This window comes from Penicillium expansum (genome assembly GCF_000769745.1).
Source record: "Penicillium expansum strain MD-8 chromosome Unknown contig301, whole genome shotgun sequence".
NCBI classification, from domain to species: Eukaryota; Fungi; Ascomycota; class Eurotiomycetes; order Eurotiales; family Aspergillaceae; genus Penicillium; species Penicillium expansum.
In genome coordinates, this window is record NW_015971366.1 from 16,111 (window position 1) to 43,061 (window position 26,951).

Below are 26,951 nucleotides of genomic sequence, written 5' to 3' on the forward strand. Positions count from 1 at the left end.
AAAAACAACGCTATTACCATAACCCAAAGAATCGTTGAACGTTCAAAATCAAATCCCATACATCAAGTTAGGTATCTCTTACATCAAGGCGTATCCCAATCTGCAGTCGCAGTTCAAGAGTATTGTGTCTCGCCCTCACTATCACTCAGACTATCACGACGGCGGCTCCGTCCATCACGGCGATATCCCTTCGTCAAGCCCGGAATTGGATGCTTGTAGCTCTTGGTACCAGAATCCTCGGTGTCAACGTTGGAGTATTGGTACTCGGAACGGGAGCCCGCAGATGAGAAATCGAGAGGCTCAGTGAAGTGGCCCGGAGGCACGGAGCGGCGCTCACGTTGCTTGCGCGGGCTGCTAGTACGAGATGAAGGCGCGGAAGGTGGGGCAGACGGGGCAGCCTCGCTGCGGCGATCACGACGGCGGTTGTGGCGGCGGGTGGATGGGTCGCGGACACGACGCTCTTCGGTTGTTTGACTGATGACATCCTCGCTGCCTTGGGTGAATGAGAAACCGGAGGGATCGCGGCGCTGACGGCGTGGCTGCTCGTATGCAAAGTCATGAGATTGGCTCATCTCGCTCTGTTGGTAGGAGGTAGGCGGGGCAGATGTGTCGTAGTCGCTACCGTTGTAGGTTCCATCGGCTTCACGATTCATGCCGCCGATTTGGGCAGGCTTCTCTTCTCGATAGGCGCGTACGTCGGCATCGTCTGCACCCTCCCACTGCTCGTGCTTGTTGCGTCGGAGGAGCTTCTCTTTGGCGCCTTCTCTGAACCTCTTGCGTCGTGACTTTTCCTCTGTAACAGTCGTCGCTGTGTCGGTATATGATCCTTCTGTAAACGAGTATCCGTCATCGGTGTAGCCCTTGCCGACAACACTGCCGCCACCGAGCTTGGTACTCGCTGTGGCGTTACTGAGAGTCTTTCCATCGGGTCCCTTTCGTCGTAGAACAGTGGACTTGTAGTCGTCCCAGTCGCCCTTGCGCCAAACGAACCCACCGTTCTTGGCCCAGAAGAAGAACCAAATTCCCCCTATGACAAACAGCAGTCCAATAATGGCAAACAAGGCCATCAGGCCTTGCATCTTGATGCTGTGTGGGTCGACGGTGCCTTGGCCATATTTTGGCTGACCGGAATCATCTGTCGAGGAGTCGGTGCGTGGGAAGAGGTTATGGGTATTAGGGTCAGCGGAAGATAATGTATCAGCGATATTCTCATTGCTAGCATCCCGAACATATAGTCCGCCAACGGTTGCTCCTGGAATGTCGGGGGAGTCCCCGATCGGCCAAACTGGAGGCATGATGGAACACTAGAGTGGTCGAGAGCACCCGGCTCAAGACTGGACTCACTATCAGATCGTTAGTATGTCATCCATTCCAGAAATTGACAGATGAGATGTGTGAACATACATTGAGGCAAGTGATCAACACCAGATGGAGATGGAGATAGATCTCTGACACGCTGGAATGTGGTATAGAATGTGGGTGTGGAATGTGGGTAAATTCGAAGCACAGCGTCTAGATGGGTATCAGTAGGAGGTTGAAGATAAGAAGATGGGAAAATACCAACCCAGATATGATTCTGCTTGATGTCCGGCACAAAATTGAGGAGGTTGGAGGAGAGGCTGGGGACTTGTGTTTACATGGTGGTTGTCACGGGCAACTCGCTTACATCATCCCCCACACTGCCCAGGCATCCACGGGTCCATGGGCGGGTAGAGTTGGGTCACCCGTGGGTCGATCTATAAAAAGGGTCGATCACAATTGACTTCTATTTAGATCTGAAACATGGCGTTTTAACATGGATTTAATTATGGATCAATTATATCAAGTCGACAAATGCCACCCGCTGGAAGCCTCTGACAGAGGCATACACGGTCGAAAGCTGTGATCGCGCCCAGACAGCTTGCGGGGTATCAAAACCAACTAAACAGCAAAAGCAGGAAAAAGCATCAAGGCCGATGGACGATAAAACAGACAAGGAGATCAACGAGAATGTGAAAATCAACCGAATCAATAAAAAGCCCAAAAAGAAAACTACGAGGCTCCCAGCGGAACCAAATACCCACAAGACACATAAAATCATAGATATGGCCAAAGAAAAAGATGACCTGTTGAGACATGACAAGTAAACAGATATGGGTATAATCTCTCTCCGCCACTCGGAGTCGCGAACAAAGTAACCGGGAGAAAGACACAGGCCCAACGACAAAGGCTATACACGGAACGCTGACAAAAAGAAGACATCAGAAAGTAAAGCACATCAGACTTGTCATTGCAGGTCATCAGAATCGTACAATCATATCGAGCATAACAAACACATCATCATGGGGTTCGTGCCCGACCATTTTGCCCAAGCACACAAACATAAAAAGAAAATCGAGACAACGGTTGCAAATGAAATCACACACAAAAAGTCCTCCCAGTTTGGCGAGACTGTTGGGCAACAGGCAGCTCTAGACGTAATGACAAAGTCCAGTATGTTCCCCAAGTCGCCCAACAGAGTCTCGCTTTTGGTAACCACAATTGTTTTTTGTTGCACAAGCACCCGATCCCGAAGAAGAAAAAGAAAAACGCAACATATGCAAAGCAATCGAAACTTTTGACAAACAAACAAGGCCAGCCACAAACGGCTATACAGACACAAGATGGAATCACAACAAAAATATACCTAACCATGAAAAACTAAAACCAAAAAAAAGACAACATCTAACAGGGTGGGTAACGAGATCAATTGTAGCGAGTAGTCCCGTAGGCAGACTGGCTGTCTCGACGACTAGATCGTTCCGACCGCCTATCACCCCGGGGACGCCGCACCACATCTTCAAGTTCCCGACGGCTGGAGCCGCCTGCATAATCAGAGCTGGAACTGTTCACATGCTGCTTGGATGGCCGCGGGCCGCCGATGTTCAATCGAACAGCCCCGGTTTCCCCAGCACGAATGTTAATAGATTTGCCAGCAACTGCTTCAGATGTAAATCCAATTTGGAATCCATTCAACGTGAGGGTCATGTTCTTATCTTCCTCCTTCCGTGAGGGTGTGGCACTGCCGCGGCTCGACCGACTATTCTGGCTGCCGCTCTCGCTCCCGGGGTGGTGAGATGCTTTGGCAGGGAGCAAGGCCTCTGTGGAGAGAGGCAGTGCAGCTGTTGAGGTTCGGCCGGATCGAGCTGCCTGGTAGTTCTCAGCTTCGCGCTCACGGTCTTCAAGGTCGCCGTTAACGCTGGATGGTTCGTCGTAGTAGTACTCGGTTGGCTTCCGTCGCCGAGAGCTCGCCACGGCCACCTGAGCAGTCCGTCGATCGTCCTGGTAGGACGTCGATCGTCGGTTATCTCGTAGGCTATGGGTTCTCTCTGGCAACGGGGCGTCCCGTGACATTCGACGATGGGAACGATCCTGAATCACCGGCAAGGCAGCTGCAAGTTCCGGCATGTCCATGCGGTCCAGATCACGCTCTATGGCCCTGGACGGGCGACGTTGGGAAGGTATACCGGCTGAGGTATGCATTTTCCGTGGTGGCTCTGGCCGCTCTGGTCGCTTTGCCTGGTGAATCTGTGGCCTGGGCTTGGGTTTTGCTCCTGGTGGTGGCATTCGATAGTAGTCTTCATCCTGTTCCTGGTGTCTTGTAGGAGGGCGCTCACGCTCACGGACATCCCGGGAGGAATAGTGTTCCATAGGTGGCTCGTCATCAAACCATGGATACGCCCCAGAGTCCACGGGTGGGTTTGGGGCAGTATAGATAGATGAGGACCGACGGCGGGATGGCTCCCGGGACCGGGACCGCTCTCGTGGATACTCCGATGGGGGATAGTCCGAGGCTGATGGGGCATAGTAGGAGGGTGTTTGTCCATATGGAGAGGATGAGTATTGGTGCATGTATGCTGAACTGGCTGGTGGAGGGCCATGATGATCGTATCCGTGCTGGGGGTACATCGGAGATGCCATTCCTGAGCCCATTCCATGTGGTACACCGTGGAAACTCATGGGTCGTCCGTTTGAATGATAGGTGTGATACGAATTAGAGCGGCTGGGTCGACCAGGGTGACTGACGTGGATGTTCTCTATGACGCCGGCTGGATATCGAGCATTGTGTGGGGACGATGAGTATTCCGGGACAGGTGGGCGTGGCTGGTAGTAGGAATATTCGCTCTGTCGATGGTCAACCGGGGTTGATTGATGGTACTGAGTAGGGTAATCGTAGTAGCTATCGTGATATTGGCGGGCCTGGGAAGATTCTCGTCGACGAGACTTAGACGACGACCGGGGCACGTGAGTATGATGGGCAGCGCCCGGATAGGCACCTACCATCTTCTCTTCGCGCGAGGGTCGTGATCGTTCTTTGTCCTTACGTTCTCTGGTTGAACTTTTCCTGGCGAGGTCGTTACGCTTGGGGGGGTCCAGCTTATGAGGGATCGGGGGGCTTTTTTCGCCCGACGGCCCAGATTGGGTGCTATTAACGGTAGCGGCGGTGCGACTAGAATAACCTGAGTCACTGGCGCCGTCGATCAGCGGCTCCTGGAATCTTTCCAACCTGGAGGATATTTTGGCAGCTGTATTGGCAGCAATATTGGCAGAAAGCCTAGTGTCAGGTAGGATGGCGTGGTGTTCTTCGTCGTAATCTTCGACGCAGGCAGGCCGGGGGCCCTTACTGGCCATTATGTGGGCTGCAAGGCGATCGGGTGTCTGAAAAAAAAAATTAAAAAACAGGGTTGGTCCCGTTTCCGACAAGGGCGACGTGGGTGGCTCCCACAGGGCTCCAGAGATGTCCAACTTACAGCAAGCCACTGCTCCCCTTTGACGATGAGTCAGAATGGATATTATTTTCCCCCCTCTCAACCCCGTAGATCTGACGAAATGGGCTTCCTTTTTTTTTCTTCTCTTGTCCCTAGTGCCCAACCCAAGCGGGCCACTCAGACAAGTAAGCGGACCTGCCGATCGCAACGGGCGATGGCAGGCGACGGGCGACGGGGTTCTGTCAAGCGGAGAGAGCAAGATGGTACTTTTCAGATCGCAACGTCTCCATCGAAGTGGGATGTAAGGCTAAGAGTCGGGCAAAAGCGTTGGGTCAAAGAAAGAGAGAAGAAAATAGAAAATGACCTCTCTGGCAGACGATGAGTGGTGGAGCGTACTGCAGCTGCAGAGGTTGGGTTGAGAATTTGGGATCCTCTGCCTGACGGTCTTAGAACCCAGTGGGGAGAGTGGAGTCGATGGGCAGCGATAAAAAAAAACGAAGTGAGGGGTGATTTGATTGATATCCAAGGGAAGAGAGAGACAGAGAGAGAGATCTAGAAGATAAAAATGAGAGGAATATAGAGAAAAGGAAGAGAAGAGAAAGGAGGAAGAGTAAACACCCGAAGGAACAGGGCACAGGGTTTAAAAAAAAAAAAGAACGAAAAGAAAAATCAAAAAGTCTCACGAAGAGGCTCTCGGTACCCAACACAAAAGGAAAAAAAAAAAAAGAAGAAAGTGGGGGACAGCGTCATCAGCGTATATTATCTATTTATCTACGGAGTATTTAGTTCTGAGCAGAGTTTTATTATATATTATTGTATAGTACTCCGTACAATATACTTCATTTGAATACATACTTCTTGACTGTATTCTAATTATTTACATTATTTACATGATTTACATATTTACTTACTTTTAAGCTCGGGACCCGCTGGAGGGGAAATCCTTGGTTTGACTCTTAGGATCCATGGTTGGCCTTTACTTCTTTTTACTCTTATCTTTTATTTACTTCTTTTTATTTACTTCTTTCCCTTTTTTTTTTCTTACATTTAACATTTAACATTTTCCGTTTTTCCCGTGTTTGAATAGATTTTCGTGCTAATTACTCCGTACCAGATGTTGCATTCCTATTTCTTCCTAAAATGCATCCCACACCTAACGCCCAACCGGCTTTGCGGCCCAATGATCGCCTCCGCCGTAAAGGGTCTTCCCTGTCAATTAAAAAGGATCCTGTTCCTCTGGCCAAAAATCGGTTATCACTCGGTTGCCGGGCAGTTCGGTTTATCCTTCTCTCCGATCCTTTGATCGTTTGATCATTTTCTCATTTTCGTATACATTGGTTAATGCAGGGCCTCGAGTACAATAACAATGTATCCGACACACGAGAAAAAGTCGGTGGGGATGATACCCTGCAACACAGGCTGCAACTCAATACTGCTAAGGTGACTCCTACTACACCTACCACTCACTCATAGTATGTACGATGTAGGCAGACGCTTGTCTGTGTCGACAACGAAGGCTAGCAGAATTGCCACTGTGGAGTGAGTCAGGTTCGCTTTTACCATAGAAACCACAGATGTCAAACGGCACTAGAACCAGAAGAGGGACTGAGCACTGCATGGCATTCGTCGTCAGAGCCCCTCGTCCATGTGGCAGGATATCTTTGGACGTCGTCTCTTCTACGCCTGCATACTTTTCATTCGTGACTCATACTGGTGGGAAACCTGTGACAATCTTGGAATGTGCTACTGGTTCAAGGCTAAAATGTAGTTGTACAAGTTTCGAAAGTACTCCATACACAGAACACTATATCGTACTAGTGATGAACTAAATGGCCGGATCCTTCTCTCGGGAAGCAGAAACTGGCTAGATCGGTATGACATGCAGCACGGACGGTCTATCATTGCCATTGTGGATTCCTTCACATCCCTTGCGTCCTTGGATGAAGTTCGTTGAATTTTTACTCCGCACGTGTGGGAATGGCAACATTAGAACTAGAAATGACCAACACGCACTAAACAACGTAGCCGATATCTTCCAAAACATCCTGGACCCTGGCTATGTATCCTGAGCCGATCGAAATGTTATATTGGGCCGGAGTGGATATCGTCAGGCCAAGAGGCTGAAAAATCGAACCGGGAAAAGGGCTCCGCTCCAAATATAACTAAGGATCCCCATGCGGCTCCAGTATGGTCATCCCACTTCCCTTTACAGTGACACCTTTGACGGGCACAATTATAGACCTTCGCATCGGGCCCGGGAGTACTAGAAATATCCTGTGCGCACCGGTAAATATCTGAATTTGGATCGCATGGCAGAACAGCCAACAAGCTTTCCTCGCATATCAAATTCATACTGCGATCACGTTGGCATCTCTCCACGGTAATTCATGTAATTTGCCTCGGGGAACCAAAGCAAGGTCAAGGGAGCCACCCCCTTGCTTCATTCTGCGAGATGTCATCAACCCCTCGAGGTCGAGGTCTTCACCGCTCTTTCGTAACTATCGATAAATGGTGCTCGGGCGATGAAGATGAGGGGAAATGAGTCTAACTCTATTCCTTTCTCGGTTCGCGAGGTTTCTATCATGGTTTCCAGTGGAGAAAGAGAAACTTCGGAAACATCATAGAAGGTTCGTGTACATTGTACATTGGTATACATGACTTGCATGTTGATCGCATCACCCCGTCTTCCTTTGTAGGCGATATGATTCGTTGGTTCCAGATAGCCTTTTTCATGACGGCGATGTATGCTCCGGGTTAGGCTTCGGCAAGCGATGGGTAATTAGCATTGTCTGATGTTGTACAAAGAATAACAGCCATGTAATTCAAGTGTTCCCGTGGCTTTAAAACAAGGGTAGCGTGCTACTAAGGTGCTACGGAATCTACGGCAGCTTGCTCGAATGGGGATTGTGGCGCCTCTTCAGGGTATTGGGGCATAGGCCCGTTCCGGATGAAGCTCCCCGAACCTTGCCCTAGGTGGAGGCAAATGTGGTTTCCAACACAAGTGTTTTTTTCTCAATTATGTCCATCTAAACTAATTAATATACGTATTCACAAAGATAAATATAAAAGCCACACTCCAGTCTGTGCCAATAGTCCAATCAAACCTAGAGTATCCCTACGGGATCTCTAGCCCTCGGCCTCCTAATTCCTGCGAAGATAGAGAGCAATCCATCCAAGGACTCGATATCCCACAATGATGCCTAGAAGAATCCCAACCCACTTGCCTGTCTGACCAGTGGAATACCCATACGATTCTAGCACTCCAGTGCCCCGAATGAGACACTGATCCTCCAGGTCAGTAGACCACATGCATCGACAACCGGAACCACATGAGTAAATCCTCTCGGAAAACTCATTTACCATCATACCTTGGAATACGTAAGCCTATTCCAAGTACCAATCGAGTTAGTGTTCATTCTGACAAGAAAATAAACTTCTGATAGCAGTGCATCAACATACCTGGTAATCAATGTAGTGGAACACATATTTCCAAAACGGATTGAGAATCTTCTGCGTGATCAGAAACCCTCCGACACTCATCCAAAGACCATTTGCGAATGCAACAAGCGCCAAGGAGATTACAAAATTTGGGAATATCGATGTCACGAGGACCACTAGGGATTCAGCGGCCACAAGGTCAAGGAATATCCACATCACCCAGGTGAAAAATGCTTTTGCTGTTGGTTGGAAATTGGAGAGCCAGTATGAGACGATCGAGAAGAGGATGGATATCAAAACTGGACATATTAGAGATCGTGCATGTGACAGGAAGTAACGAGTACATACACAGGTAGGGAAGCCCAATGAGAAAGTTTGAGACTATAAATGGTGTCACACCATATAGTCCGTTGGCTCGTTCTTTGGTGAAAGTTGCCCGGTCTTCGAGGAATGCGGGGACATATGCTACCGCCATGAAAGACATGAACGCGGAGCCAAAGAACTATCTCCCATATCAGTATCGGTATGCTTTCAACTCTAAACACATGTAGAACTCACAATAGCGTTGATGAACGGCTGTATATAGTCTTGCGATGGACGAAGACGTAGCCATACTGTGCCCATCATGATAGCCAATCCTGTGCCACATTAGTTCCGGTAAGCTTTAAAGGGGCATAATGATTCGTACCAAGATACATTGCGATTCGGATTCCATAAGCAATGACATCGCGGTAAGACTTAACAAATGAGCGATGTAGCAGAGCTGTAGTTATCGAAATCGTTCCCGGTCGAGTCTTTTCTTCCATGAAGCCTTTGTTAGCAAGTTTCTCTGCTGAGCTTACTCGCTCGGACACTTGTCTTGACAGTGATTTTGCCTCATTCGAGTTTGCCCAAGCAGTCTGAATGGCCTCGACTCGATCCTCTTCGAAGTCCTTCGAGCTGGCAAAATCAGAACTGACAGTATCCAATAAGAATTCAGCAGGGTTGGTTTGCATGGGGATTGGATAGCCAATGCCACTGAAATAGCTCTCCACAGCTGAGATTGCCCCAAAATAGCATGTTTTTCCTGCCGATAGAAGCAGCAGCTTATCGAAGAGGTTAAACGTCGTAGTTGATGGTTGGTGGATACTCGCAATGATAAGAAGCTATAATGAACAATGTTAATAACAGCAGGGAGCCCATCTGATACGAACATACGTTATTGGCTCGCGCGAGCTCCTTTGCATACGACATAACCTCAAAGCTGGCAGTCGAGTCTAGACCGCTGGTGGGCTCATCCAAGAACAAAATCCTTGGATTGGTGATAAGCTGGCTAGCCACACTCACACGTCGCTTCTGACCACCACTGATGCCCTTCCGGATCGGGGTTCCAACCAACGTGTTTGCCTGGTTCTGGATACCAAATGCTTCCAAAAGTGTCCGGATTCGATCCATGCGCTGGCGTTTTGACACAGAACTTGTAAAAAGGGATGGTAAGTATCAGGGTGCATAGGTGAAATTGGACGGCTGTTATTCCAAATACCTGGGCAACGAGAGATCCGCCGCGAACTTCAATGTCTCCTGCACCGTCAACGACCCGATCAACACATCTTCCTGCTCGACGTAAGAGGTCACTCGTTGGAAATCCCGTGAGTCCATTTGTGTGTCGTTCACGTAGTTCTCCCCGAGAACCTTCGCACCAGCTGACGCGGCACGTCGAGCAAGCACGTTGAGGAGTGTTGTCTTGCCGCAGCCTGACGGGCCCATTAGGGCAACGAGCTCCCCTGTACAACCAGCATTAATATGATAGCCTTGATATATAGCATGGACAAGGATACAAACCATGTTTCACATCACCACTGATATCATTGATCAGATCGCGGGATTTCTTGGTTTCCCGATCCTTGACAGTGACCGTTAAACCTTGCCACGAGAAATTCCGAACGGTCTCATTCATCAAAAAGTGTCCGCTGTCATTCCACTCCAGGTCCGGGGTCGTGGATGCGATCAAGGTTGAGGGATCGCCCATGCTGCAAGATAATGTAGAAGATTTATGGCAGATACGAGAGAATTGGATTCCAACCCACATCCAGGTTCGCGGGCTCGGGTTTTATAATTTTAAACACGCCTATAATACATGCAGCCAGACCCACGGACTTACAAATCCCTGTCTAGCGTCCAGACCCTTGGACAAATCCCTTGATACGTGATACGTGGCCGGGGTGGTCCCCGATTGATGCTGAATATAGGGCTCAACTTTGGGACCTAACCCCGAGCTGACATAAGATCTCGATGGTCCCCGATTCCCCGGGGAGACGCCGTCCTTTAGTGGGTAATGGTCCTGGAGGAAAGCCAGGTCTTGGAGAAAAGTTCATGAGCCTGGACAAAATTTATTAGATAAGAATGCACAAAACAATAGCGCTGTTTGGAATGTGGGGTGCGTGGTATGGGTTGTAGATATGTGGACGGGTTCCAACCCCCCCCCGGCGTCGGGGATCGCCCACTATTTTTTCCTATGAATACGGCGTTCAAAAAAGCAAAAAAAAAGAAAAAGGAAATCATAAAGGGGAAACCTGAGAATGATTTCGTTGAAAGAAGAAGCATAATGCCATTTTTATTTGTCCCGCTCTTGGCGCCCAATGCAACTAAATTAAAATCAAGGTATACCAAAGACACCAGTCCTTGAGAAATACTGAGGGAAAACACCACACAGAAAAGTAAGCAAAATCGAGCGTATAAGCCGAATTTACATACTAGAACGGATGAGTCAGTGAGAGCTTCTTGAATGAGGGTGGAGAAGACTAACCGCTGAACAGGGCTGAGACCAAGAACGCGCATGCCGTTGTTCAGAACTTGGCGGGCTGAGGCATACAACGCCATACGTGCCTGCTTGACATCTGGCTCGCTACCGATCACCTTGAGCACATCGTAGCTAGAGCTCAACATGTGTGTCATGCGGAACAGATAGCTGAGGACAGTGATGGGCTCAAGAGTCTTGGCAGTCTGCAGAAGTACGTCGGGCCATTGGGCCAGAAGGCGGACCAAGTCGACAGCGTGCTGCTCGGTCAAAAGATCGAAGTTGGCGTTGACCAGCTCGTCGACATCCAACTCGGACTTGCGGGTCATCGAGCACAGACGAGCGTGAGCGTACTGCAGGTATGGGCCAGTGTCACCCTCGAAGGATGTCATGGCATCCAGGTTGAACTCGTAGCCGTTAATGCTGAAATCAAACATACAATTAGTAAATGGATAGACGGAAGTAGGGGAAGAAAACACCCTATACATACCGCTTGCCAGTCATATCTTGCACCATGACGGAGGTGATACCCAAAATATCGGCAGTCTTCACGGGATCCTCGACCTGTGCGTACTTCACTTCATTCTTCTTCATGACCTCATGCATCTTGTCACCGACATCGTGGAGGATATCATCCAAGAACTTGACGGTACCCTTACGAGTACTCATACCACGAACCATACCAAAGTTGATGTGCTGGCAACGGGAGGCCAGGTCCTTGTGGCCCATAAGTTCAGTGACCTTGAAGAGCTGAGCCAGGTGGAGATCCTGCTGGGCGGCAACAACGTAGATCATCTTGTCGAAGTGGTACTCGTTATCACGCTCAGTAATAGCACCGATATCGCGGGTCAGGTAGAGGGGAGTTCCATCCTTGCGGACAATGATAGCCTTGCCGAGCTTCTTGGCACCGTGCTTGGTGAAGTCCACAATGACAGCACCCTCAGACTCCTCGGAGACACCGGCCTTCTCCATGAGCTTATAGGCATCGGTCATGCTCTCAGACTTGATCTGAGATTCACCGGAGTAAACATCGAAGTCGATGTTGAGACGAGCGTAGGTCTGCTTGTACTTCTCAATGCTGAGATCACGGAACTTACGCCAGAGAGCAAGAGCATCTGGGTTACCGTCCTCCATACTCTTGAAGTAGCGACGGGCCTTCTCGTCCTCGCTCACGTCCACAAGCTTGGCAAGCTGTGCCTCAAGCTCAGCAACGTCCTCGTTCTTCTCCTTCTTGGCCTTGATCTGTTCCTTCAGCTCCTTGATAGGTCCATCCTGTTCGCTGACATGACGGTTAATTTTGACGTAGACATCGAACAGGTGGTTGATGGGGTCCTTGATAAGAGCTTCATCACTGCCGAATTCCTTGAAACCGTTGGCCAGCAGACCATACTGCTTACCCCAGTCACCCAGGTAGTTCATCTTAGTGACCTTCCATCCCATAACAGTGTAGATATTGGCGAGGAAACCACCGATGATGGTACTGCGCAGATGACCAGCGTGGAAGGGCTTGGCGATGTTGGGCGACGAGAACTCGATGATGATCTTCTTCTGGCCCTTGGAGGGGTCGGAGGGGTCCTTCTGACCCTGGTTGCCGTTTGTTCCATAGGCGGCCTTCTCCTTCAGGATACGACCAAGAACATTGCCAGTCAATGGCTGAGGTTTGCAGAAGAACTGAATGTGAGGACCAAGCTGAGTTGGGGGGTGGATAAGGTCGGAGGCGGGGAACTTGGAGACAAGATCCTTGGCAAGCTCCACGGGGTTTTGCTTAACCTGGAGAGAAGCCACCTAATTGTATGCAAGAAGACATTGTTAGTCCAAGCCCTCATGATCATGCAGAACATGCGAATTGCGCTAGGCATGTGCCGCCACATACCGGCAATGAAAGGTCACCCTTGTCCAAAGTGCTGGTCCAGGCAATGCGCGGGTAGATCTTCTGAGCATCGATACCAGAGACTTTGCTCAACTCCTCCGCGATGTGCTGGCGGTAGATATCTATCGGGTTCAGTGTCGGGAAGCAGCCGGCGAACTGAGACTTCTGCGCCGTGGATTGGAGGGATAGAGCCTCAACAGAGGCGGGAAGGGAAGCTGCGGACATGATTGGGAATCCTCGCGATGTACCGAATGCGCGTATCAAAGTCGGAAAAGTCGAAGGTTTAGAGGGGCAACGCAACGGAGAAAAAATGGCTGAGAGTCGCCGAGCCCCGCTTAGACAATGACCCATAAAGAGGGGGAAATCTCTCGGGGGATCTTTTTTTTTTTGCCTTTTTTCTTTTTCTTTTTCTTCCCTTTTTGACTTGCCCTCTGACTCAAAGAGGGCGGTGAGTCACGTGGATGATTCAGCTCTTATCGATTAACAAGTGTGACGTCACTTACGAGCGTGATCCACTGAAACCCTACTTTAGATATATGTCTCACTGTGAGAAACATACAAGCAGAAACCGTTCAATTAGTTTTGTCATGAGCGAGACCTGGTACCTGAATCACTGATCAGACAAAAATCTGAAATCTGACAGACAGCTCCAACGACAAGCTCCAACACATTTTAGTGAATGCCTGCATCTTCAAATCCTGCAGTTTTTGAGACAACAAGTAAGGCAAGTTAGGCTGTCGTCCGCTGACTGGAAGTGGAAATATTGTGCAGCTGTACTCGAGCTCTTTTGGGCTCGATACAAGCTGCAAACCCAGGTACTCTCTGGCGTGATACAAACTTTCAATATTGTCGGGAGATAGGTTATATGGTTGCTTCTCATGTCTATGATCTTGGGAGCGTCCCTTTCTGTTTTTTTTTATCCTCCAATATTTGGGCTTATATTTCATGTCACAGTGGCATCTCTATATCACTTAGCAAGGGAAAGATATAAAAGCTCCAGAATTATTCGCAAGTGCCCGAATCTCCGAACAAAATTGCTCCACAAGGTATCTCCTTGATCTCGTAAAATGCCGGGGAATACACAAGCACTCTGAACTTTTGGGAAGTATGTTAATGGCAGTAGTACACGGGGAAGGAGTAATATAGACGCATGGTGCAAACGGTACTGCGCTTTTCTTGATACACTTGCCTCCCATCCATGTTTCTCACCGTCACCCTGCGACGCGACACCCCCCACTCATTAGTGTAGCTTCCACGGTCAGTAGTCAACTATCTTCTTTCATCCTACTTCACCTCACGGAGTACTCATCTACAGAGATTTAACAGGTCAATATGGGATACAACCCCATGGATTCCACGGCGGGTCCGTTGGACCCAAACATCGATCCCCAGCTTGGTCAGCTGATGGATACCCCGTTGGACCCAAATATCGATCCCCAGCTTGGCCAGCTGATGGATACTCAGCTGGAAATAAAGTCTGAGCCCGATGAGGCCTCAACCGCCCCGACTGGTATCGCAGATGGCTTGCCAGATGCGTCTTCTTGGCCGTTTGATGATTGTTGGAACAGCATCCGTCCAATCGAGCCTACATCCTGGGCGTAAGCACTTACCTTAACGTGTTAAACACGTCTCAAATACGCGTACTGTGTATATACTAGTGACTAACATGGTGTCAGTCCCAATGCAAAACTTTGCGACTGCCCCGAGCACTCTGAAACTACTTGGCCGGCCGAGCATGCTGTTCTTGTGAAACTCCCAAGTGCCTGGAGATTCTGTTTATTTACTGACACCTCCCCAATTCAGTTCATTCCTGACTGTGCAAAGCGATGCCCTTACTGTCCCTGGAAGACTGAAAGGTTGGCGAAAATCGGAAACCCGGCACCAATGTTGCGTCGACACATTCGCCAATATCACCTAGTGGGTACTACACACACTAAACACGATTCAATCCATACTGACTTGACTCAGAAGGAACATGGCGATGAATTCCCCGGTATTACTGTTGATCCGCTTCGTGTGTATGTTTATTGGCCTTTCCTCTATTTATGGTTCCATGCTAATTTGCTACCACTAGGTCTGTGAGAACGGAGTAGTGAGTCTATCCGCTTTATGTATTCCCACGGGCTTTGCTAACGTTTGATCTTTGTAGCGTTAGTTACGAACGAACTCAAGGCAGCCGTCCGAAAGTCGACAAGAACACTGAGGAGGCATAGAAAGAAGCATGTGAGAGGCGAGGAGGATTACTTGTATCCCATTCCTTTGTCCATTCTTTCTTTTGTATCTAAATGTCACCAGCCCTGGCTTCCAGTGCCACTTCGGAAAGGAGAACACAACGACTGAAGATCACGGGGCTTGGTCTTATTGCAACAAAACAATGAATAAAGCAATTTATTTCAAATCTTTGTCTCCTGATTCATACTCATCAAAGACTTGACAATGGGATTGAAACATAATGTCTTTGTTCTCGCCAGAGGACCCCAGGTAGTATGTCATAGTGGAACATTATTTTATAGCTGGCCAGTCCCACGTATGTATTGGGGTTTAATTTCCAGCATCCAGCTCACTGACAAAGTAACATTATCCCGCCACAGGTGTCGCCATTTTGAAGACACCATCCCTTAAGCAGCTAATGAACTTCGGGAGCTAATCAACATGTCATATTATATTTCCATCCACCATGGCCCAGGTGTTGATGAGAGCCCCGAGAACATATGGGTCAATATCACCTTTACTCCTAGACAGTGTTATTACCTTCGCACCGACGGAGCGTTGATTTGCTATATCATTGAACGTATTCGGGAAAAGAAGTTTGAACTTGGTCGGGAACCCAAGGATCGACATTATAGGTGGTGTATCTCGATACCAGTCTCAAAACCACATAGAACCATGGACGGAATTGTTGCCGACGCTTTACAACTGGCGGAGTGGTACAGGGTCCAAATTCTGAATGGGAATGCAAGTATCAACCGCGAGCTACTATTTGATCGGAAGCCCTATGAGGGAGGTAAGGAATGCTGTAGAGATAATGTGTGTGATCGGATACTGCATCCGGAGTGGTGGGTTAAAGATACTAGTGAAGATGCTGGCAAGGACGCTAGTACAGATGCTAGTGAGGATATTAGTAAAGACGCTAGTCCAGATGCTAGTAAAGATGCTAGTCCGGATACTAGCCAAGGTTCTAGTAAAAACTCTTAGTGTTTTGGTTTGCTGAAATGAATGCATATACAACCTCCATGTCTTTGATTTCCACTTCATACTGTGACCGGTACATGATTGATATTCGGAGCTTTGAGAGTTTCTTGAAGAGATAATGGATGCAACCTGCGACTACTAGTGGTGATTGCATTTCAAACACAGGAAGAGCGACCAAGGTGTTATGCTGGGTGAAGCTTTTGAACCGACGTCGAGTGCGTGTATATATAACGAAGATAAGAGTGGGTGCTATGCAAGTAAAAATATACTGTTATTCACACCGATTAAAAATGTAGTATTAATACTCGAGATTTATTTCACGCGTTCGAGTCCCGAAGGGCATCTTTTAATCGCTTGTAGGCCGGGGACTATTGACACATCTACCCACACACCAACCAGAGATTATATATCAAAACAAAAATGCTTCGCGGCCAGGCCAAGCTGAAATTTTATGCCAGATTCACATATATAAAGGGCAGAGTCAAGTTCGAAAACAGCAACTTTTCGTTGATTCGCAGCGAATCCCTTAGAAGCAGAAGACCTGGTCCTCCAGCTTGCTGACGGGGCGCGCCTTGGTGTATCCAAGAGCCTCGGTGGACTTCTTCATGGCGCTGATCATGGGAGGGGGACCGCAGAGGAAGATCTTAACATCGGCAGCGGGGGCGGGCAGGCGCTCCTATACGAAAGTTTAATTAATACCGAGGTAGCACAGCCGAGTATAGCGCGCAAACTTACCTTGATCATGTCGGGGGTCACAAAGCCGACACCGCCGGTCCAGCCCTCGGGAGGGTTGTTAAGAACGTAGTAGACGCGGAATCCATCGTCCTCCTTCTCCAGCTCCTCAAGCTGGTCCTTGAGCAAGATATCCTCGGGGTTGACGTTGGCGAAGATCAGGTCAACCTTGGTGGTGTCGTTGCCACCGTTGCGAGGACGGTTGCGGATGATAGCCTTGATAACCTGCAGCATGGGGGTAATACCAGTACCACCGGAGATCATACCAATGTGGCGGCACATGTTGGGGGTGTAGACCATGGCACCCTTGGGGCCGCGGACCTTCATGTTGTCGCCGATCTTCAGTTCGGTAAGATACTTGGAGATGTTACCCTGGGGGTAAGCCTTGACGAGGAGATCGAAGTAGCCGGCCTCATTGTCGGAGGAGATGGGGGTGTAAGAGCGAACAACCTCCTTAGGCTGACCGGCGATAGTAGCGGCGAGAGAGATGTGCTGGCCGATGGGGAGGCCGAGGATATCGGTGGAGCGGGGGAGGGCGAAACGGTAGATGGCGACGTTGTGAGAGATCTCGTTCTTCTCCTTCAGGACGAAGTTCTGGAACTCGGTGGGGTTCAGGACCTTGCGAGGCTCTGCGATTAATGGGGTCAGTTCAGTCCCTCAACTTCCACACCACTCCGATATTTGGATAAAAAGGAATGTACGCACTGTTGCTGAAAACCAAGTAACCGGCTAAAATTCCAGCCACAGCGATTGCATAAGCGATAAACTCGGGCTTAATGGCGTAGACACCCGCGATGAGCAGGGCCGAGGGCGCCAGGGCCGTGCCGATGGTGGCGAGACTTTGGGGAATCAGCCATTGTTCGATGTTATGAAGAGGTGAAGGATATTAACTCACCTCATTATGACAGAAGATACTGTGGTTAAAAAAAGAAACAGTTGTAAGAGTAGAAGAAAAGAGAGAGGAGAGCGAAGATAAAAAGAAATGAGGGGGCTAGTCCGCCCAACGGAATTTCCCACCTTTTGGGGTTACGATTTCCCCGACTTTCCGTGTGTTTAATCGGACTTCTCGACGAACTAGGCTTATTTACTCCGTAAACTTCTTTTTATTTCCTCTTTTCAAAATCACCAAAATCACCAAAATCACCAAAATGGCCGAAGTACCGGAAGTTCCAGAAGTCCCCGCCTTTAATCTAACGGAATTAGACCATAAGCTGCTGGCCATGACCGACGAGGAGTTCGTATACCACGACTGGGAAGAGCTAAAAGGCATCATCGGTAAGTGTGCCCTTATCTCCAAATCTGCCCTAGAAACACTTCCCCTCATGCCACATCCCGTATTAGCGCGAAATGATCTCGGCGCTCTCAAGCGAAAGCCTTCCGATCTCCGCCGATACCTGGCCTGGACACAAGAGACCAAAACCCAATATGGCACGATCATGAATTATATTTGCCAGCAACGATTAAAGTGGCATTTACCGGTAAACACTGCCAGCGGCATTAACTCCGCAGTTATCCAGCAAAGCGGAACCCCGGCGACCTTCAAAAACCCGCGTCCCTTTGCCGATCCCCAGGACTACAAGATCCTCCGCAATGACTGGCCCTATGGTCTCACCCCCGGAATTTCACATCTAGTTGTGTGGCTGCGCACTCCTATCCCTGTACAATCCGGCGAGGGCCATTTGACCGAGGAATCTCGTGCAATGATCAACAGTTTTGTTCGAAAGACTTTCGTGGACCGCTTGGCTAAGGATCCTCAAAGCTTTTTGGATCCTGACTCCCATGTGCTGTGGTTTAAGAATTGGGTTGGTTTACAGAGCGTGAGGGCATTGGAACATGTTCATATTTTGGTCCGTGATGTCCCTGAGCATATATTATTCGAATGGGTAAACGAGTGAGCTTGCTGGTGGGATTGCTGATAGACTATATCTTCTATAAGATGAAGCATTTCGCTCCTCAAATATATCCATTGGACATCGCAAAGCGCCATTGAGGAAAACCACCCAAAAAAATGAGGATGGCTAAGAAGAGTTCTCGAAATATTTAAACTTTTGTATAGTAGCACACTCATAGACAGCCTACCATGAAGGTCGTGGTACGTGATCACCTTGAGGTCTTTCCCCATACTCAATCTTTACCTGGTCTGTGCGATGAATCTTGCCCGCCAAATGAACTTCTCCCCGGAGTTGATCCGAGTTCAATATGCTTTCCTGGCTACCGCTCTTTGTAGTCCCAATATTCGTTGTCATGAGAATATCGTCGTCCTCGTGAGCGTTGCTTGCTGATTTCTTCGTGGGCCTGTCCGTGTAAGAGCGTAACTTGCCGCTCTCATATCGTCCATGAGAACTCCAGGAACGTTTGCCCCGGATCATTTCGTATATCGGACCCAAGGTTGGGATACAGGAGGCCATTATGATGATATTCGACTCGATACTAAGGGATGAGAGCCAGACGTTAGTTTTCTGACGTCTGGTAGAAAGGCGCAGGGCTGAAAACTACCTCGTCCAGATAACAAGATCTGCTGTGGCGTCTGTTTATGCCATGTTAGCTGTAGATGTCCCAATTTATGCTGGAAAAAAAAACTTACATGTCGAGTCTGCCGTATTATATAAACCTGGCAGCTGGAGGCACTTCACAATAGCCATTGCACAGGCTCTGTGTGGACGATGAGCTACTTCCTCCAGATCACACCTAGGTAAGATCAAGCAACTTACACGGCACCCAACCCCAAAGCTCCGCACAGGGCCAATTTTTTCTGAAGCGACATTTGAAGCCGCAGCAATACCACAGTCGGATAAATTGCAAGATATAGATCGACTACTGCGGACAGAACTGAAAAAGGGTTAGTTGCTCGTTTGCGAAAGACATGCAATCCATCAACATACCTCCAGTGAAGATTGCATAGCCCACCAGGATCTTGGTGGAACGGCATGTTGCCCCCTCACTCATAAGATGAATCTTCCATAAAGCATGGGGAGGATCACACATGGTGAATAGAACGATGATGCAGATGGTTGACGCCACGAATACCGAGCCTGTCAAAATCCATAACCATATTCGGTGGAACCAGCTGGGGTTCATGATGCGATTCAGGAGAGCAGCGATTGCGAGTTTTGGAGTGGTGAAAGACATGATTCCCAATGCAAAATCTGCATAGTTAATCACTAGAATGCGTTCGACCAACTCTATGCCACCTTTTTCCATCAACACAGAAGTATGACTCCCGTAGCCTAGGATGACATTCACCGTGGTGAGAATTGTATAACTGGTGACCATAACCTGTATAGAATGGGTATTTGGCATAGGGCAAAGTCAGTTGGAAGGGACATACCATTGCTGCCACGATAATATAGTCATCGAGTCCAATGTTCTTTAATATCCGGGCTCTAATACAAAGTCGCAGGGATACCATCACCACACTTACACTAAAGAAGGCCCAAAAAACCCCTAAAATGCGTGGACCCTTTGTCTGGTTCATGTACTCGGTGTCCATGGTTGCCATTATGCCGAGAGCAGTGGCTGCTCTGTTGCATATAGGAGATTGGAGACAATATCCCCTATCTTCCCTGGCATCAAAAGGACTGAAAGCCGTAACGCAGGAAAATCATCTTCAAAGCCCAAAATTGAGAGTAAGCTCTGAAAAAGCATACATGCACTCCGTACATAGGTACTATTGTTACAGCACGTGCCAAGGGGGCGGCAGAGCAGACAGGCCAGGCCGATGGGGGCCATGTTTCGACGAGTTGACCAATCAATCTTTCAGAAACCAGGGACCTCATGTCTCAAGATCGCGAGTGGCTTGAAGACAAGCACAATTAACTTTTGGCCCCAACCGCTACAACCTTCGCATGGTTCCACTATGAAACTGTACGGAGTCCGCGGGTATACATCCTCATTCATAGTATACTAGTATAAAGCACGTAGTATGCATGATAATGTAGTACGTATGAATCTGAAAACTCCCAGTCTAGAAAGCAATTCGTACATATCATCCTACCTCTGATATCTCAATTCCTACGAACCAGTCAGTGCGTGAATCCTTCTTAAAGCCGATCGCCGAGCACTATGTGGAGCTTTCAATGCTCCAGAATATATTCGGGCAGAAAAATGGCTCAATATATTTAATATAACTCGCATAATCTGCCCCAGTAGACCCAATTAAACAACCAATTGCTGCCTAGATTTGCTTAGTGGAATATTATACAACACTAATGTACAAGGATAGTGATCCTGTCAGGGGTTCAGTACAACATATGCATCGTTCTATATTAATACCTAGAATTTAATGTACTTTGGAGCACGTAACTCCGTCATCGCGGGGATATTTCTTTTGATCCCACTCATTTTCCTGCATATGCATTGCAGCAAGCGCAGTTCATCATGACATTCTCCAACTGTAACGGAAACTCGAATGGCTCGGTCAATGGTAATGCCATCGACGTAGAGGGTCTTGCTCTCACCTCAAACTTGCCCGACACCGTACCTGATCTCCTTCAGACGGTGGCGAGTCATGGCAAAGACCTCCTCGCTCAGGATCCTGAAGCACGTCTTAAGCTTTTAGAAGCTACCCGAGCATTGACCTATGCATTGGAAACCCCCCGAGAGGCAATCATTCGACACTGCTGGTCCGAGGTGTGTTGTCACATGCTATTCTGTGCTTTCTTGAATGCCAATTGGGATTTGGACTGACAGGTATTGCATTTACTTTAGTCTACGAGTTATGCAGCCCTAGAGACTGCCGTTGATATAAACCTCTTCTCTGCTCTCGGCACAGATGACAAACTGAAGAATGTCGCAGATCTTTCCAAGGCAACCAGCGTGGATCCAATCCTGCTCGGTCAGTGGCATGTTTACACATTATCAAGCACCAATACCTGACAAATTCGTATAGGACGATTGATGAAGCATCTCGCCGCGATGGGAACGATAAGCGAGACCGGCTACAACGAGTACCGTTCCACTGGCTTCTCAAAGGTCCTCACAGTTGAGAGATACAGCGATGCATTCCCGCTCATGTAGGCGGATTACCAGAACCTCATACCCCGAACTTCGACTAACACAACCAGGACCCGCCGTTTCACGAAAGGCATTATGGCCCTACCAGCCTTCCTCAAGAAAAACAACTACCAAAACCCCACAAGTCCCACAGATACCGCATTCCAGATGGGGTACGAAACAGACATGGGTTTCTTCGGACATGTGCAACAAGAACCGCTCACGGCAAAACAGTTTAATAACCACATGTCAGTGTACGCGCAAGGCCGAGTCCGCTGGATGGATCCCGGGTTCTACCCGGTCCAAGAACAGCTTATAGACGGGGTCACGATTGGTGAGGACGACGTCCTGCTCGTGGATATCGGAGGTAGCTTTGGCCATGATCTATCCGATTTCCGCCGGAAATGGCCCGGTCTTCCCGGTCGTCTGGTGCTTCAGGATCTTTCTGAGGTGGTGGTTTCCGTTAAGGATTTGCATCCCTCTATTGAAGTTACTGGTCATGATTTCTTTAATGAGCAGCCAGTGAAAGGTATGGAAACATGAGGCCTTCCCGTTTCCTTGAACAATGAAATTTTGAGCTCATCAATTGCTGGAATATACTAATGTTCTATCCCTATAGGAGCCCGCGCGTACTATATGCATTCTGTTCTCCATGATTGGCCCGATGAGCTTTGTCGCAAGATCCTCGCTAATACGGTGGCTGCCATGCGGCCAGGCTATAGCAAGATGTTAGTAAATGAGAATGTGATTCCGGACACAGGGGCCTACTGGGAAACCACAAGTTTGGACTTAATTATGATGGAGATTGGATCTGGCGAGCGGACGGAACGCCAATGGCATGCATTGCTGGAGTCTGCTGGGCTGAAGATTGTCAAGATTTGGACTGCCCAGAGGGGCGTGGAGAGTTTGATTGAGTGCGAGCTAGCTTGACCTGTGAAAACATGCTGTGCAGCCAGTTTGCAGGTGTTGGAAAAGCAAAGTCGTGCTGTCAACTCTACATATTAGGCACTTCATGACAATGCCATTTTAGGCCGGCAAATAATATTGTTTGCAATTCATTGGACTTGGAACGAAAATGGAATGATAAAAAAAAGAGTTCGGTATCAGAATACGCCAGCCAGCTAGTCCATCGAAGCAAATGTTGATTACAATATACAAAGAGCACACCTGGGAAATACGACGATCACGTTTTCTGCTCCTCCACGAACTTCAGAGCCTCCTCGCGCGAGACAACATCGATAGTACTGGCCTTTTGCCTGAAGCTGACACCATAGCACTTCTCTGCCACGTGCAGCATTTCAGGGCGGAAGGTAGTGCAGATGAACTGTCCATTGGTCGAATCCGAGATGGACTTGAGCATTGTTGCAACGGCTGTTCGGTACTGAGCATCTAAGTTTGCATCGATCTCATCAAACAGGTAGAATGGTGCGGGGTCGCAAGCCTGGATGGCGAAAACTAGAGCGAGAGCGCAAAGACCTATGGCAAGTTAGTTAGCGACTAAAAAAACAAAAAACGGATACGGGCTGGAAATTCTTACTCTTTTGTCCACCACTCAGCTGCTGAATGCGTTGTTGATCGTCGTGCTTGCTATTGAAGCTCACACTGATGCCGACGCCGACGTAGTTTTCGACACTCTGCCGAGCTTCTTCGTCATCTGAGTCAACATCGTCATCGAGTCGCGTAGCACGATCTGTCTTCCTTTGAATAATAAGACGACCACGACCGGCGGGAACAAGCTTCTCGAACACGTTGTGGAACTCGCGTGAGACCTGTTTAAAGGTCCGTTCAATGGCCTCATCCTTGCGTTGATCAAGAACAGAAATGAGGTCATCAATGGACTTTTGAGACGCATCCAACTCGGAACGACGTGTAGTAAGAGTCTCACGCTGCTTGGTAAAGCTGTTATACTGTTCAAACGCCTTCTTGTTGACATGAGAGTATTTCTTAAGAGCCTCGTTGGTCTTGTGGAGCTTCTTAACAACAGTGTTGGAGTCGGTGTTTTGGTACTTGGTGAAAGCTTCATCCGGAAGAACACCGAGCGAACGGATGTTAGCAGCACACTCGGCACCCTGCTTAGTGAGTGCTGCCTTCTTTTGCATGCTCTTTTCCATACGGCGCTGATGCTTCTCGATAGATCGAGCAAGATCCTCAATTTCCCGTCGGGTCTCAGCATTACGCTGTTGGAGATCCATCACGCGAGTATTACCCTCCTCAATTGAGGTGTCAACCTCCTTTAGGCGTGCATTGAGCTTCTCTAACGCTTTGCCAATGCGCTTCACTTCACGCTGTGTCTCTTTCAGATTACCTTGAACTTCCTCGTCGGCGATGTCAATGTCTCTGTTGAGTAATTGGTCAAGGCGAGGGTTGAGGTTCTCTCGAAGCTCAACTTCCAGCACAGACTTGCGTGCCTCGAGCTCGCTGCGCTGACCCGAAAGCTCTTGGTATTGACGGCGCAGATCTTGCACTGTGCTGCTTAAACTTTCTAGTCGAGCTTCCTCTTCGCTGGTGAGAGCTTTCTGGAAAGGCGAGGCTAGTTCGGTCTGGAATGCATTGACTTGGTCGTTCAGTGCCGCAAGATTTGACTCAACATTTCGGAGAGCACGTCGCTTGGCATCAAGAGTATCGTTCTTGTTTTGAAGGAGATCACGCTTGGCCCTCAACTCATGTCGTAAAGGTCCACTACTGTTCTGGACCTGATGTCTCTGTTGCTCAAGCTTTTGCAGTTCACCAACAGCCTTGGTAATCATCTGGTCGAGTTTCTCCAACTCCTTCCGGATTTCGGTACCGCGATTTCTTTTGGCCTCATACTCGTCTCGCCACTTAGCTAGACTCTTGACAGCGTCCAGTCGTGACTGACGAGCGTCGTGGTATCCACCAGTCAAGGCACCACGCTTGTCTGATCGATCGCCCTCTGGGGTGATAGCATTGACGCCATGGCTTCGTGCGTACTGTGAGGCAACCTGCAGGTTGGGGCAAATGATAGTCTTGCCAAACACGTGCTGGAAGGCTCTGTCATACGCCGGGTCGTACTGCAACTTATCGATCATGGGTATTGTGTCACTAGCACGAGGCATATTCATCGGCCTAGAGCGAAGTCTGTTCAGGGGCATAAATGTCACACGACCGGCCTTTTCCTTTTGCAGGATCTCGAGGACGGCTGTAGCAGTTTCATCTGTGTCAACAACGTAGTGGAATAAACTCTGGCCGGCAGTGACTTCGACAGCGGTGCGATATCTATCATTGACATCGAAAAGCTCGGCAAGAGTACCGTAAACTCCTTCGAGGTTATGCTGGCGCTTGATTCGGCGCACTGCGGCGGTTCCGCGACTAGTGTTGTTATCCATCATTTGCGAGAGATTTCGCTCAGCACGATCCACCTCCTGGGATGCATTCGAAAGCACGGAGTCAAGCTTCGCTTCTTCTCTCCAGAGTTCCCTGAGGAAACATTAATATCTGGTACTAATCAATTAGTGATTCAAGAGGACTTACTTTCTTTGGTCCATGAGACGGTCTCTTTCATCCTTAGCATCTTGGACTTGCTGATCCACATTATGCATTGTGTCGCCGCGTCCATCGATTTGCTGGCGCAAGCGTTCAGTTTCCGGCTCCAAAGCGGCAATTTCGCCTTCTAGGTCTTGAATATCTTCTTGTGTCTGAGAGATTACACCCTGGACAGTGTTAATAGAATTATGGCTCTCGCGGACCTCCATATTCAGCCACTTGTCACGCTCAGATTTGTTCTTGAATCGCGAGTTTCGACCCTGCTTGGCATACAAACGCTGACGCGATGTCTCGGCATCCGTCAATTGTGATTTGATCGTGTCTTCCTGATCCTTCAAGGCATTGAACCGAGGGAGAATTTCCCGATGTTCAGCTTCACGCTCACTGATAGCGGCCTGAACAGAGCTGAGGTCAGAGTCGTAGCGTGATTTCAGTGCTTGTGCGGCAGCCTGGTTATCAGAAAGAGACTTGGCCTGCAATTCATTCTGTGCCAGAGTCTTAGATGCCTCACGCCGTTCGTCCTCCAGTTGAGCCTTGTCAACCTTCAGGAACTCAATCTGTTGCCGGCACTCCGCGATCTCAGCATCGATCTGAGCCATGGCCTTCTCCCCTTCAACGAATTGATCCCGATTGTTGTCAGCATCCTCAACGCCGTTCTGTCGTCGCTCTTCGATCTCATTGAGGACCTTGCCGATCTCTTGCTGTTCGAGGGAGTAAATGGTGTACTCTAGACAGCGGCGCTCCTTGTCTTTCTCCTGATAGCTCCGAAGCTCATCCTTTTCTTCTTCGAGTTCGGCAAGACGTTCGTTAATGTAGTCGAGGAGTTCATCGATCTTGGCGCGCTTGCTGTTGGTCTCATTCATAATTTTCAAAGACTCCGAACGACGAGCTTCGTAGACCTGAGTACCGGCGACCTCCTTAAGTAGAACCAGGCGCTCAGAGTCTTTCATGTTGGTCAATGCAGTCACTCGGCCTTGGGGGACAATGTAATAAGGGTTGGACCGAGAGAAACCAGCCGACTCGAGCAGGTTCATAACGTCGTTCTTAGTGGCATTCTTGCGGTCGAGAGTGTATTCGTCCTTCTTAATACCAATAGTACGACGCAGGACGACCTCGGGCTTGCCGGTGGGGAATCGATCGTCGGAGTTGTCGAAGATAATCTCGACATAGGCGGACATCACAGCCGATCCGGAACCTTCCTGCTTGGGGTCAACCTATGTAGACTTGAGTGATACCAAGATACGTACGTGCAAAAGAGCTTGGCGCTCCTCCCTACCGAGATGAGTGTAGGCATCGCTGAGGACGAAGCGGATGGCCGCGAAGAAGTTACTCTTCCCGGAACCATTGCGGCCGACAATGACGTTGTGTTTGGGGGAGAATGGCTCAATAACCGTTTGATCTTTGTAGCTAAATTCCATGCGGGGTCAATGGAAAGTTCATAGAGTCATAGAGATTGCATATGTGGTGGGAAATACCTCTTGAAGCCTTGGATAATGATCTGCTTGACATACATCTTGAGAAGAAACGCGCGACGCGAGGATCAATAAGAACACCCTCGGCCTGACGCGCCTGGCGCAAGAGTAAAAACTAAGGATCGGATGTGCCACAAGGATCTCAGCCAGCAGATCTCTTTAGCAATGAACAGACAAACGCCGTGGGATATCGTGATTGTGTTACAAAACTTTGGATATTGACTACGCGAGGAACGAAATTAGCGCGTCTC

General features: G+C 48.8%; 10 protein-coding genes across 10 annotated transcripts; 4 read left to right on the plus strand and 6 right to left on the minus strand.

Moving 5' to 3' along the window:
- Positions 1-113: 113 nt before the first annotated feature.
- PEX2_089010 (uncharacterized protein) lies at positions 114-1,295 on the minus strand (the record flags this gene model as incomplete). The annotated part of the gene is made up of 1 exon (XM_016746171.1): positions 114-1,295. One exon carries the CDS (start codon positions 1,293-1,295, stop codon positions 114-116), a length of 1,182 nt encoding a protein of 393 aa, XP_016597167.1.
- A 1,429-nt stretch (positions 1,296-2,724) lies between these two features.
- PEX2_089020 (uncharacterized protein) lies at positions 2,725-4,650 on the minus strand (the record flags this gene model as incomplete). The annotated part of the gene is made up of 1 exon (XM_016746172.1): positions 2,725-4,650. The coding sequence occupies one exon, from the start codon at positions 4,648-4,650 to the stop codon at positions 2,725-2,727; it is 1,926 nt and encodes a 641-aa protein (XP_016597168.1).
- A 3,218-nt stretch (positions 4,651-7,868) lies between these two features.
- On the minus strand, positions 7,869-13,036 carry PEX2_089030 (arginine--tRNA ligase; the record flags this gene model as incomplete). Its single annotated transcript, XM_016746173.1, has 11 exons — positions 7,869-8,009; positions 8,187-8,464; positions 8,514-8,667; positions 8,724-8,803; positions 8,854-9,310; positions 9,363-9,621; positions 9,688-9,928; positions 9,987-10,174; positions 10,951-11,364; positions 11,432-12,726; positions 12,815-13,036. 11 exons carry the CDS (start codon positions 13,034-13,036, stop codon positions 7,869-7,871), a joined length of 3,729 nt encoding a protein of 1,242 aa, XP_016597169.1.
- A 1,107-nt stretch (positions 13,037-14,143) lies between these two features.
- PEX2_089040 (uncharacterized protein) lies at positions 14,144-15,024 on the plus strand (the record flags this gene model as incomplete). The annotated part of the gene is made up of 5 exons (XM_016746174.1): positions 14,144-14,409; positions 14,488-14,728; positions 14,780-14,829; positions 14,886-14,903; positions 14,961-15,024. 5 exons carry the CDS (start codon positions 14,144-14,146, stop codon positions 15,022-15,024), a joined length of 639 nt encoding a protein of 212 aa, XP_016597170.1.
- A 439-nt stretch (positions 15,025-15,463) lies between these two features.
- Positions 15,464-16,006, plus strand: PEX2_089050 (uncharacterized protein; the record flags this gene model as incomplete). The annotated part of the gene is made up of 1 exon (XM_016746175.1): positions 15,464-16,006. One exon carries the CDS (start codon positions 15,464-15,466, stop codon positions 16,004-16,006), a length of 543 nt encoding a protein of 180 aa, XP_016597171.1.
- Positions 16,007-16,529: 523 nt separating this feature from the next.
- PEX2_089060 (cytochrome b5 reductase family protein) lies at positions 16,530-17,635 on the minus strand (the record flags this gene model as incomplete). The annotated part of the gene is made up of 4 exons (XM_016746176.1): positions 16,530-16,679; positions 16,739-17,364; positions 17,441-17,574; positions 17,631-17,635. The coding sequence occupies 4 exons, from the start codon at positions 17,633-17,635 to the stop codon at positions 16,530-16,532; spliced, it is 915 nt and encodes a 304-aa protein (XP_016597172.1).
- A 248-nt stretch (positions 17,636-17,883) lies between these two features.
- Positions 17,884-18,630, plus strand: PEX2_089070 (GIG1 family protein; the record flags this gene model as incomplete). Its single annotated transcript, XM_016746177.1, has 1 exon — positions 17,884-18,630. One exon carries the CDS (start codon positions 17,884-17,886, stop codon positions 18,628-18,630), a length of 747 nt encoding a protein of 248 aa, XP_016597173.1.
- A 180-nt stretch (positions 18,631-18,810) lies between these two features.
- PEX2_089080 (uncharacterized protein) lies at positions 18,811-20,234 on the minus strand (the record flags this gene model as incomplete). The annotated part of the gene is made up of 7 exons (XM_016746178.1): positions 18,811-19,165; positions 19,232-19,262; positions 19,320-19,387; positions 19,447-19,564; positions 19,618-20,011; positions 20,064-20,102; positions 20,157-20,234. 7 exons carry the CDS (start codon positions 20,232-20,234, stop codon positions 18,811-18,813), a joined length of 1,083 nt encoding a protein of 360 aa, XP_016597174.1.
- An 878-nt stretch (positions 20,235-21,112) lies between these two features.
- On the plus strand, positions 21,113-22,657 carry PEX2_089090 (Winged helix-turn-helix transcription repressor DNA-binding; the record flags this gene model as incomplete). Its single annotated transcript, XM_016746179.1, has 5 exons — positions 21,113-21,364; positions 21,443-21,569; positions 21,624-21,747; positions 21,799-22,256; positions 22,347-22,657. 5 exons carry the CDS (start codon positions 21,113-21,115, stop codon positions 22,655-22,657), a joined length of 1,272 nt encoding a protein of 423 aa, XP_016597175.1.
- Positions 22,658-22,910: 253 nt separating this feature from the next.
- On the minus strand, positions 22,911-26,741 carry PEX2_089100 (chromosome segregation protein SMC; the record flags this gene model as incomplete). The annotated part of the gene is made up of 5 exons (XM_016746180.1): positions 22,911-23,203; positions 23,265-25,162; positions 25,217-26,427; positions 26,476-26,635; positions 26,704-26,741. The coding sequence occupies 5 exons, from the start codon at positions 26,739-26,741 to the stop codon at positions 22,911-22,913; spliced, it is 3,600 nt and encodes a 1,199-aa protein (XP_016597176.1).
- Between the last annotated feature and the right edge of the window lie 210 nt (positions 26,742-26,951).